At 35.7% G+C, this 13185-nt stretch overlaps 1 protein-coding gene and 1 long non-coding RNA gene across 2 annotated transcripts in view; one reads left to right on the top strand and one right to left on the bottom strand.

The window, feature by feature from the left end:
* The window catches only part of LOC107656101 (uncharacterized), an 8668-nt gene extending 1268 nt beyond the window's left edge, over positions 1-7400 (top strand). Inside the window, exons 2-3 of the long non-coding RNA XR_001630526.1 lie at positions 1730-1761; positions 7372-7400. This is a non-coding gene — a long non-coding RNA (uncharacterized LOC107656101). The remainder of the gene's footprint in view (positions 1-1729; positions 1762-7371) is intronic.
* The window catches only part of mast3b (microtubule associated serine/threonine kinase 3b), a 59276-nt gene extending 47736 nt beyond the window's left edge, over positions 1-11540 (bottom strand). The window contains exons 1-2 of the mRNA XM_016443797.1: positions 11296-11540; positions 7616-7702 (exon numbers count right to left, since the gene is read on the bottom strand). Of these exons, the coding sequence (XP_016299283.1) occupies positions 7616-7702; positions 11296-11339 (131 nt within the window). The 5' untranslated portion in view covers positions 11340-11540. The remainder of the gene's footprint in view (positions 1-7615; positions 7703-11295) is intronic.
* Positions 11541-13185: the final 1645 nt, after the last annotated feature.

Below are 13185 nucleotides of genomic sequence, written 5' to 3'. Positions count from 1 at the left end.
ATATCTGTATGACATTATATTCTGCAGTTCTTCCCTGCTGTACCGAATATCTATACTTTTCAAATTATCATATCGAAGTTAGAAATTTTAATATTGTGACAAAATTAATTTTGTAGGGTGCCACAAAGTTGTTAAAATTTCCAAAGGGTGCCGCGACTAAAAAAAGGTTGGGAAACACTGTACTAGACAAGTGTGAAATTACTGTGGATAAAAAAAATGATACTCTGAACCCCATGTGGATTTACACAATTTGAGAAAGTCAAAAAGTGTTACTTTGTGCCCCGCTCTCCCCTACTCTTTTCGACATACTATGCTTTGGGACACACTTATTCTAATCTCACATACTAGGATGGATAGTATGAACATTGAGACGCAGGGTAAGCCTTCTTCTTTCGTCAGTGGCGGTTGGCAAACTAACTTATAGTGCATTTCCGCCACCTTCTGAGATGGAGTGTGGAGCATCAATGAGGAGTGTAATATCCACCTTATTTTTCCCATAAAAAAGCGGGAGAGGCCATTTGTAAATTTAATGTGTCTTGCTTCTGGTCTCATCCGCTTCCAGCTATTATTAGCTGTACAAAACAGCTTGTTTTGCGGCTTGATATTTCAAACTGGTGTCTTACCATATTATTTTCATGTATTATCTTAATTATGAACACACTGGTTTGTAATGCAAACCGTTTTACCGTTTACTGCTTGTTGTTATTCTTCTCATTATTTCCCTACAGCGGCTAATGAACTGGAAGTCTCGCACATTGACAGAAAACGGCTTACTTCCGCATTGAAAAATAAGGTGGATAGGTAACACAAGAAAGAAAAATAGAAAAAGAACAGAAAAGGAAATTCATCTTGAATATCTTGAAAACTTGTGATGAATTTCTTAATAAATTCTGAATTGACAAACTACTTATACCTATTGACTTGATTTTCTAGTTTTAACCTTTCATTTTTATATCTGGTGCATTCTAACAGAACATGCTCTACTGTCTCTGTTTTTTTACAGTTACATAAACCTTACTCATGTTTCCCAATAATTTTTAAGGAATGGTTGAGAGCCGTATATGACCTATACAGAGACGTGACCTAACCACGTCTTCCCTCCTATTTCCACAAACCACTCTCTTATGACCTACTTCTCTTTGAATTCTGTACAAGTGTCTTCCCTTTCCCTCCTTATCCCACCTCTTGCCATGAACCTTTAATTGCTCTTTTTACTATTCCTTTAACTTCAAATTTGCTTAAAGGAATACTAAGTCCTATTTCTGTATTTTTTAAGGTCTTCTTAGCTAAAATATCTGCTTTTTCGTTTCCTTCCACCTCAACATGAGCCGGTACCCATACAAAATAAAAACAATTTCCTTGATTTTGTGATCTAAATGTTGAGTGAAGGATTTCTATTAGTATATCTTCTCTTGATGTAGATTTGCCATACATTATACTTGTTAACACCGAATATGAGTTTGAGCATATTACCACATTTTTATGATTCAAGTTCTCCACCCACTGAACTGCTAACATAATTGCAATCATCTCTGCCGTATAAACTGATAAATTATCTGTGATCCTTTTACTTGTATAATTTAACTCTGGAACGACAACAGCTGAAGGTTTTCGATTTGACGCTGGGTCTTTTGAGCCATCTGTATATATTTGTAAACGATGATTATACTCCATGTCCATATATTGTCTCACTGCCAACTCCTTTTGACATATATTTTTGTTTTTCCAGAATTATGTTTTTCAGCTGAAGGTCAACTACTGGTAACGTATATAACCATGTAGGGACAGTAGCTAATACTACCGTTGGACTTACATCAATTTCATTTATTCCCATTCTCTGTGCCTCTTTATCTGCTATCCAGTCATAGCTTTCCACCATTTTCCACTTTCCATAGCTTTGAATATTCATACTCCCAACATTTTTCCAGGACTTTTTTAACTGGATGCATTTCGCCATGACCTTTAATTGAAATCCAGTACACCATTCTTACTTGCATTCTTCTAAATTCTAATGGCATTTCTCCTATTTCTACTTGTAAAGATGTCACTAGGGATGTCCTGAATCCACCACAACAAATTCTTAATGCCTGAGATTGTATAATGTCAATTTTTTCCTCTTTTTTCCATTGATGCAGAGCAATATACAAAACTACCATAGTCTATTGTTGATCTTATCAGAGCACAGTATAATCTCCAAAGAGGTTGTCGACTAGCTCCCCAATCTGTTCCAGCCAGACATCTTAATATATTAATGCCCTTGTCAATTATTTTTTGAATATGAATTCCAAATGTTAACTTCGAGTCCATCCATAGTCCCAAATATCGAACCCCAGAAACCTGCTCTAACTTCTGGTTATATATTTTTAAAGTAACCTTCGGATTTTGTCTCTTTCTAGAAAAACATATTACTTGAGTTTTAGAAAATGAAAATCTAAATCCCCAACAGTTTGCCCATTTTCCTAATTCATCTATAGCCTCCTGGACTTTTCTTTCTACATGATTTACATTTCTTCCTCTCTTCCATAACGCTCCATCATCTGCATAAATTGCTCTACTTATTTCAGGTTACTTATTTATGGAAACACATTACTCATCATTATATTAAAAAGTATTGGGCTAGATACAGTTCCTTGTGGGGTTCCATTTTCCGTTGAATACATTTTTGAATATGATTTTCCCACCCAAACTTGTATTGTCCTATCCATTAAAAAACTCATCATCCAGTTATATAATCTACCATTAACCAATTTAATTAGTAAACCTTCCCTCCACATCATATCATAGGCCTTCTCAACATCAAAAAATACCCCAACTACTACTTCTTTATTTACTAGTGCTTTCCTAATATCATTTTCAAGATGAATCATTGAGTCTATAGTTCTTCGACCTTTCCTAAAACCACTTTGTTATATATTTAGCAATCCTTTACTTTTGTAAATGTTTCCTGTTTCCATGCAGTTGGTAAATTTCCTTCTTTCCATATCTTGTTAAATAGACTTAATATAATATTTAAAGAAGTATCTGAGAGATGTTTAATCCATTCATAACAAATTTCATCCTTCCCATCACAGGTGATGTATGTCTTACATTCATTAATGCTTGTTTAAATTCCTTTATTGAAAATTGTATATTAATTGTACCTTCAACATTATCTTTTCTATCTAACAATTTTGGATATTTCCTCAAATTCTGCTCTCTGCAATTCCTCATTTCATTAGAAATATTTCCATTACTATGCACTTTCACAAATGATTTTGCTAAGACTTCTGCTTTTTCACCGTCAGCAATAATCTCCCTTCGCTAACTATTCCTTGAATATTATTACACCTCTGGATCCCACCCATCTTCCTAATTATTCCCCACATTTCTGTTATTTCTATTTTCCCTCCTATTTTATCACAAAATTCTCTCCAATGTTTTCTTTTTGCTGTTCTAACCACTTTCCTAACATTAGCCTGAGCTCTTTTGTACGAAATATAAATCATCAAACGAGTCTTCCTTACTTTCCTTAATAATCAATTTCTTATTCTGATCGCCATACTGTAGTCCTCAGACCACCATGGTACCGCTTTCTTTTTCTTTCTTCCTTTACTTTTTCCTATTACTACTTCTGCAGTTTTACTCCAAATTTCACTACTTTTACAGTTTAACTCATGTTCTATTGACCCAACTAATTCCTTAAAGGGGTCATATGAAGCGATTTCAAGTTTTCCTTTCTCTTTGGAGTGTTACAAGCTATTTGTGCATAAAGAAGATCTGTAAAGTTGCAAAGACTAAAGTCTCCCACACACAGTCAACCACACCTACCTAAAACGCCTTGTTCTAACACGCCCCCACATACCTACATCACTATGTGGAAATATTAGCATAATGCCGCCCAAATGTGCACGCAAAGAAAGAAGGCGTGGTTTCATGGAACAGCAGTAGTGTTGATGCAGCCACCACAAAATAATGATCTTTAAAATAGCATCATATGACCCCTTTAAATCTATCCTCACAAATCTCTTTACATTTGTCCCAATCTGCTGATTTGAATTTCCATCTTGGAATTATGTCAATATTAACCGATGTTACCTCTACTCCTACTTTACTCAAAATAGGAAAATGATCACTACCCATAGATGTTTGATCTAAAACTTTCCATACACTATGCTTAGCCAAATTTTGAGACATAATTGTCAAATCAATTGCAGAGTAATGCCCTTTAATAGCATCCATTCTTGAATAATTTCCATCATTTATACAAACCAAATGATTGTTGTCGAGTATTTCCTCCATAATATATCCGTTACTATCATTGCTTGTATTCCCCCATAATGTGTGCATTAAAATCTCCCTCACCCCCTATCTTTCCTAAAATATCTTTGCTTAACTTTTCACATGGATTGTAAAAATGAATAACTCTTATTCTCTGATTCCCATCCCACACCTCCACCACCAATGTTTCATATTCTGTACTTATATCTACAACTCTAAATCCTATACCTAGTTTAATGAAAGTTATCACCCCACCACAATTTCCAACTTCTCTATCTCTCCTTATTACCGAATACCCGTACAATCCAAACTTTAAATGGGGTTTGAGCCATGACTCTTGCACACATATTATTTGAGGCTTTTCATCCAAATCATCAATAAATTTCTTAAATTCCAAACTATTCGCAATAATACTTCTAGCATTCCACTGAAGAATTATTAACATTATTACAGTACAACGCACCACATGCTGCTTGAGAATTTGTAGTCTGTACCTTTAGATGTTATCTATTGATCTGCTGTCATGCCCTCCACATCCAAGTATTTCCCAGCTGCTCTCATAATGATTCTAATTCTCTCAGATCTACGTTCAGTTTGCGCTGAACAGTTTATAACCTCCGCAATAAAAGCAATGAAGGAAACCTTATCCACTATCAAAGATGACTCTTTCACTCTACACTGATTACTGCTCCTCTCCTCTCCTACACTGTTCTTTTCTTGTTCTTGCTGTTGCACTACCTTTTTTAGACCGAACACTTTTGCAGGCTTCTGCATATGTTATTCCCTCCATAATTTTTTTTATTTTTAATCTCTTCAGCCTCTCTCCTAACCTGACATCCATCATAACCAGCACTATGTGCACCACCACAGTTACAACATTTCGGTTCCACTCCTTGTCCACATTTGCCGTATTCGTGGTCTCCACCACATCTGGCACATCGCTGTTTCCCCTTACAAGTCGCTGCCACATGCCCAAACCTCTGACATTTAAAACATCTTGTCGGAGGCGGAATGTAAGGCGAATTGCATTACTTATAAATCCAAGAAATACCCTACTGGGCAATCGATTCTCTCCAAAATGAATCATAATAGATTGGCTATCTATCCTCTCTTTGTTCTATATCATCTTCAGTCGCTTCACATTTATCACTTCTGCTCCTGTCAGATTCTTTTTGATAGTTTCTTCACTTATGTCCGTAGGAATACCTGTTATTACTCCTCTAATCCACTTTTTTTTCTTCCACGACATTGCTGGTAATTTTTATTCCCATAACAGATTTCAGTCCCAATGCGGATTTTTGTTGTTTGCTGTCCTTACAAAAAATCAGCAGTCTACCATCACACAACATTTTTGCATTTTCAATTTTACTGCTTACTTCAGCGCCTTGTTTATTCTGATTGGATTGAGCATATTTAGTGAATCCGTTAAGAATTTAATCATTACCTTATACTCTTCTTTTTTCCTCCTGACCTGTCGACTCTCTCTATCACTATCCGATCCTGAATCCCGATCTAATCCTTTTTTTTTTTTTCTTTTTCGCTTTTCCACTACAGTCCAGCTTTAGTGGACTAAAGCCGCCCCCACCAAACATTCCTTCCTCCATCTCCTGCTCACTTCCGGAATCTACGTCACTACCTCCCATCTCTGCTCCATTCACATCTTAGTCGTTGCCAACCACCGTCGGGGTCTGTCTGACTCGGAGTCTAAGCCGAGTGATAGCTCTGGGTCTGACTAAAAGATGTCCCTTTGTTTTTGTCGTAGAAATAGTAACTCTGCATCTTCAAAATATATATTTTTGTATTTTAAGCGAATTAGATGGAAGACATAGTGAATCTCAAAGATGGTATGACCAAACATAAGCATTTCCCCAGTGACGTCAAATCTTCACGTGAGAGCTAGTCAAAATTAATATATAGAAATACAGAGCTGGGTTGTAACTGATTACATGTAATCTGGATTACGTAATCAGATTCCAAAAGTTTAGTACTTGTAATTAGATTAAATTACACTTTAATCAGACTACAGTTACTTTTTATTGATTAGCCTACTTGATTACATATAATATTCACACAATAGCAATAAATTATATTTATTGATACTCCCTAATTCTTTTCGTCTTTTTAAATTTCCTTTCTAAAATGCCTACATGACATGCAGGTAAACAAATATTTTATTTTTTAGTAAATGTTATTTTGATTGATGTCATTCATTTTAAATGAATTATTTAAATTTTTACATTTTTATGATTAATTATTAGCTTTTCATTAAACTCACAAACACCCTGCAGTTCCTTCACGAAGTGTTTGGGAAACCTTGACATAATGTAATGATAATTCACTTTATGTTCTTAATAACAATGAATGGAATATTTTCCTTGCATTTTAATATCAATAAGGTAATATTATCCTATTTAAAGATAAACGAGTTAGGTTAAAGGTAATCTAGATATATATATATATATGTATATATTTATATATAAATTAAAAAATATATATTTTTCTTTTAAAAATGATATTTTTTAAAGTTTTTTTAAATTTATTTGTTGGAATTTGTCATAGAAATATCAACTCTGCATCTTCTAAATATATGCATGTTAAGTGAATATTATGGAAGGTATTTAGTGAATCTCAAAGATGGTATGACCTATAAGCATTCTCAGTGACGTCAAATCTTCATGTGAGAGCTCATGTAATATACATGATACATAAAAAAACTTTTAGTAAATTATTATTACTTTTTATATTTTTGTTGGTATTTGTCATAGAAATATCAACTATGCATCCTCTAAATTACTTTTTTTCATGTTTAGTGACCTAACAAGTGTTTTTTTTTTCAAGTGGCATTACATTTTCTTGTGAGAGTTAGTCAAAACAGACCATCAAATATAATGTATAATTAATGATTAAAAATGTGTACATTTCTTCTTGTGAGTAAAATTACAAAAACGGTCCATTGAGTTTTATTTGATGAAAAATCAAGTACACACATGTGGCAGACAGTATGGGCTTCAGGCTTGTTTCATATATATTATATAAAATACTAAAATATATTTGTTTGACACGTGCAATCGAATTATACAATTAATACTCTCATATTGCATAATCCGTCTGCAGGGGATTTTAAAAAAGGAGATAAACAGCACCAAAATCAGTCAAGCACATCCCATGTGCTCAGGTACTTTTATCCATATGAATCATACATGACATGAGCTTTACATACACATATGAGTGTAGGTCCCATTAAATGAGAAAACAATCAATAAGATGTGTCTGTCATGCTGACTAACTGGAGTTCTGTCTCTCTGTAGGACCGGAGCAGGTTTATGTAATGTTTTGGCGTGTGAATCGCCTGTCTTACCTCCAGGGATGAAGGGATTGTAAAGGACTGCAGGGGCTGCCTGGACTGCATGGACTCAGGATGATGGGGCTCTGGCTGGGTGACAAACTGAAAAGCAAGACACGTTTACATGCATTAGCGCTCTGACTAAGTGCATGTGGACTGTATTTTTGATGGCGTTTCTTCATGCTCTCAGCAGCATTGCAAATTAAAGTGCTTTAAGGATTCATTAAGTGACATTATGGTGCTGCAAGCAACACATGAAACATGACACAAATGAATGAATGAGGGACTCTAAAAAGGCCATCTTAAAGCTGCTGTAAGCCATTCTTTTAATATTATGCATTAAAAGTTGGGGTGTCTGATGGATATACTCTAGTGTTCAAAAGTTTGAGGTCAGGAAGAAGTTTAAATGTATTTGAAAGAAGTCTCACCAAGGCTGCATTTATTCGATTAAAAATACAGTAAAAATAGTAATATTGTCAAATATCATTACAATTTAAAATAACTGTTTTTTTTTTTTATATTTTATACTTGTATACAAATGTAATTTATTCCTGTGATGCAAAGCTGAATTTTCAGCATCATTACTCCAGTCTTCAGCATCACATGATCCTTTAGAAATCATTCTAATATTTGCTGCTCAATAAACACTTCTTATTTACATCAATAGTGAAAACAGCCTAATATTTTGTGGAATATGTGACCACTGTTTCCAGGATTTTTTGATGAACAAAAAGTTCAAAAGAACAGCATTTATTTGATTTATATCATATATAAATCTTTACTGTATAAAAGTCTTTACTATCACTCCTTTGTAAACAGTAAAAAATCTGAGCATAGCTGCACTTTTTTTAGCCAATCAGCACTTGGACTTGGATGAATAGTTGGAGACATTCTGTTTTAGTCTGGCGAAGGTGGCTAACTTCACTTACAGCATCTTTAAATTACATAATTTCCACTATTAGCAGTTATCCTGATGGAAAATGTCACAGGAGATGAGATGGAATGCACCATGTATGACGAACAGCTAATGCGTGCAACATGTTTTATACAATCAGAGATATGACAGCATACGCACTGGATTATTACAAGAGTTCTATCAACATAAAACCATATAATCTCAAATTTCCGCCGTTTTTGTCAACACTTTTCAGTCTGGTCCTGCAGGAAGCAGGTGTTTTCCAGCATAAAAGCTCAGTAAATTACTTTAATGTGTGGCCGTCAAAGTCATTTACTGTTCACTGCCACCATAACTTTCAGTTCCACAAAATGCATTAGAGGCATCAAGATAAGGCCATTAGCTGCAGGAAGCACAATTTCTCATGTTCCTTCGTGCCATTCAATGTTGTCATCAGCCGAGTAGCCTAAAACATATTCAGGCTAACCCGACAGGTATTTACATGTCAAACTGAAAGCAGAATTAATGGACCAAATCAAAATAGACGTGAGGCATGTTGTTAGCGGAAGCCAGTTAAGACAGGTATTGATTATTGTGACCTTGATGAGGGTAATGTGCTGTTTTAGTACTGACCATTCTATACTTTGCACTAAAATATCCCCCCAAGTGCATGAGCCAAACTTTGATGAACTTTGGTTTGCATATCAAATTTGTATCGTGGTGACCTAAAAGCTAACTGCAACGTTAAATATGCATGACTGTACAAATAGGGCTGCCTATAGGGCTGGTAGTTTGTATATTCTCACTGCAACCGATAGCAACAAGCGCTCTAGAAGTGTGAAGATCTTATCATGGTGAAGAGAGAAAACTGGAGACGACCCAACTGTGAATACTACCCCCCTGTGCTTTACAATCTGATGTTATGCCGCTTTCAACCATTGTCTGTGCATTTGCTTTCAGAATATGCAGTGTTTGATAAAGCGCTTGGTATGTTCCTATAGATACGATGCAGTGCTATTGGAACCCAAAGCTTAAAATCCCTATAAATCAGCAGTTAATCCTCAATCATATTTGGAGATGCTTTTGCTGAAGCAAGGCTCCTACACACTGGGACTGAAAATGTAGTGGGCTGTGGGGTCGGATATATTCACTCCGTGCTCAGAGTGGGAGGACAGGGTTGGAAAGCCGCAGTGATCATGTTGAAGGAAGGCAGAAGCAAGTGTCAGAAAGGCAGGAAAACATTGAGAGAACGATAGGGATGCGATAAGGAGAGTGTCAGAACACTCAGACTCGTGTTCTCACTTAAAAGCTTGACTCATAGTAGGATCCTGAAAGTGTGATTAGAGCGTTCACTCAATAGAAAGCACATCTGCAAACCCCTAAAGTATTAAACTGTAATGTGATGCAACATGATGCGCAACTATTCCAATAAAAAACCATTTCGCAGTAAGAGATTGTAGTGAATACAATTCTGACTGGTAGGGAATGGCAAACAAAGAATAGTCCTGTTACATTTACTGAAAAACGGTTGTTTTCGAAAAATACAGTAAAAACAAGTGGGCCTATCCATAAACCGCCAATATTTGTATAGACAGTACGCAAGCACTATTAGGGTAACACATGTGAAACTAAAATAAATGCAATAAACATTAAACAACATAAGACGTAACATCAAAAATAAGTAACGCATAAGAAAAAAAATTGAATTAAATGTAAAGCATAATGCATCACAACCTTTACTGTTTTTCCCATTGTAAATTACATGGCGTCTTATATTTTTACTTACAAATTTATTTTAACAATATTTTACTGTAAAAGTACATGCACTTTGTTAAATATAATTTTCTAATATAAGGTCATTCATACTTTTTGTGTAAAAAAACATAAATTTTACTGTAAAATTACATGTAATGTGCTCTTAGATATATTAAAATGTTTGTTTTGTAAATATTGTTTTACTGTAGCATTCTTTTTCCATTAAAACTTCAATCATTTTCTACAGTGTACAAACTAGCTGAAACAGAGGAAGCCATGAACTGTATAGTCTACATACACTCTTAAAAATAAAGGTGCTTCAAAAGGTTCTTCACAGCGATGCCATAGAAGAACCATTTTTGGTTCCACACAGAACCATTCAGTCAAAGGTTCTTTAAAGAACCATCTCTTTCTTACCTTTTTATAATCTGTAGAACCTTCTTTTACCACAAAGAACCTTTTGTGAAACAGAAAGTTTCTTCAGATGTTAAAGGTTCTTTATGGAACCATTTAGACAAAATGGTTTTTCTATGGCATCATGAAGCACCTTTATTTTTAAGAGTGTAGGCTGTTGTTATTCATACATGACATTTAACGAAATTATTCATTTTGGGTTTTGAGGTTTAAGAACCTGACTGTATGTTTGGGTAATGCGCATGAAACAAAAGGAAATGTTCTGTCTCGTCACAAAATGATCAATTTAATCCATAGTGAGGTATTTGAATATTTATTGTTACACATTTATCGTTTAAAACCCCAGTGTGTCCCGTATAAGGCTACAACATTTTCTTCCGTACAGCAAACACTGTGTGAATGCGACACTTCGTTACTTATAGTTCACTCTTTAGTTTACATCAGTACCAACCATAAAACACACAGGAATGGAAGAAAAAGTAATAAACGATAGGATTCTTTTGTACAAATTCGCCGCTGTCGCGGTCGCCTCGTCTCTCACAACTTACCAGTTCCGAGGGGTTTCCCCCGTCGCGAGTAAATAATTCATCACCAACATTTGAATAACGAAAAAACATATATTTGAGCTTACTCCAAAGTGAGGGAGGGGATTTTCAGCTTGTCTCTCCTCTTCATCTCCAAGGAGCCCGTGAAGCACGATCAGGTGAAAATAAGCAGCTTGTTTCAGATCTCACGCGACACGGCACAAAGTGCCCACTGTTTACACATCGTCGTTTAACATCTGCCAAACGACAGCGTGAGGTTTTCCGCTGTACTAGTGCAGACACTTCCTTAAAATAGACAAATTCTCAAGGAACACTTTTAGTTGATGGCATGTTTCTAAGTGAAGGTGACTCTGGTAGGCAGAGCGAGTGAGAGATGAATGGTTGAGATTGAATGGTGCGGTCACATCTCCCATGTGATTGCTCAGGGGAGGTGGGGGGAAAAAAAACCCCCGAGAGACCACTGGAAACTGTCATTTCAATATATGTGAGACATTTTACTTTGATAAGCATGTAATTAGTTTTCATCGCATCAGGGCAGCGTTTGACCAACGAGCTGTTTGTGTGGCAAGCCGTGTTAACACGTAGCCTGTTCATTAAAGCTTGTATCTATATTTTACTATTTTACTGTTGTTTTATATTTATCTTTTCAGTTAGTCTTATTCCTTTGCTATACTAGTCACTATTACATTGTTATTGGTACAGAGCCGGCGCCAGCGCAGAACTGATGAGGAGGCGGCTGAGGTAACGAAAGGGGGTGATGACATAACACAAAGTTAAAAAAAACATATGTGGCCCATTCACGTATTTGTCGGGCCGTGAACAAACCTGCCCACTACTATTAGAATACTGGGTTCACACAGATAGTGTTTTGGTTGCGAGTGTTTTTTTTTAAACCACAAGGTCTAGAGACATGATTTTAGAAGCTGAATTTCTTTGAACTTGAGCGCCGTGTTTTAGAATGATGTATTATGCGCGACAAGCTTCTATAAAGACCTGAGACGAGCGCAGCATTCAAGCACAAATTCAAAGACGTCAGTAGCGCATGTAGTTTGAAATATAATGGAAAAGTACCGCAGTGGAATGAAAAATGCGTTCTGAGTGAATGACCCTACTAAAAGGTACTTAGCAAATACAGATGGCAGAGTAGCTATTGAATAAAACAAAATCGCATAGGCAACAAATTCGAAAATCTGACATCCAGGAAATAATCTGTTTTAGGCAGCAGTTTTACCACAAATACAGACAAGTGATACCACTTGTGTATAGTGTTAGTGATACTATTTCTGTAGGGGGCTCCAAAGTGGCAAAAAAAAAACTATGTACAATTTGTCACAGTCACAATATTACAAACATTTTTTTAAGTTGATGAAATAATCAAAATAAGTGTTATTAAGGAACTGGTAGAAAACATTCATGCCAAACATGAAATGGACATGGACGAGACTTCCATGACAATAAACCATAGAATCCACAGGAGAGCGATGAGATGAAAACAGCTCCAGAATGAGAAAAAAACAACAACTCTCCATTTAGGAATTCTCGGAGTTACAAATGCCAATGGCGCAATGTCAAGATTCAAAACTGAAATAACATGAGCCGATGAGTGGTGATAGATACTGGTCTGAGCACAAATCACAGAAGAAAACAAAAGAAAGCAAAAAGCTCAAAATGATTTGGCAACAAAATGGAATGGAGTTAATATAGAGAAAGAAAATTAGGAACAGATGCCGCTCATTTATTGATCACATGATCAGGTCAGCCAACTCGGGAGACCCGTACGTGTTCGTGGCCTGCCGACAGCACTTATAACTAACAAAAGGAAACACAAGAGTAAGTGAAACAATTCACAAGACATAACAAAGAAAAAAAACAAGAATTACTCCAGGATCCTGACAGTTTGGCTTATTAATAGTAATTAGGCAAGGCAAGTTTATTTAGCACATTTCATAAGCAATGGTAATTCAAAGTGCTCTACA

The sequence above is a fragment of the Sinocyclocheilus anshuiensis genome, unplaced genomic scaffold (genome assembly GCF_001515605.1).
Source record: "Sinocyclocheilus anshuiensis isolate Anshui unplaced genomic scaffold, SAMN03320099.WGS_v1.1 scaffold51, whole genome shotgun sequence".
In the NCBI taxonomy this organism is placed as follows: Eukaryota; Metazoa; Chordata; class Actinopteri; order Cypriniformes; family Cyprinidae; genus Sinocyclocheilus; species Sinocyclocheilus anshuiensis.
Note: the sequence above shows the minus strand (reverse complement) of the source record. Positions and strands in the feature narration are given on the sequence as shown.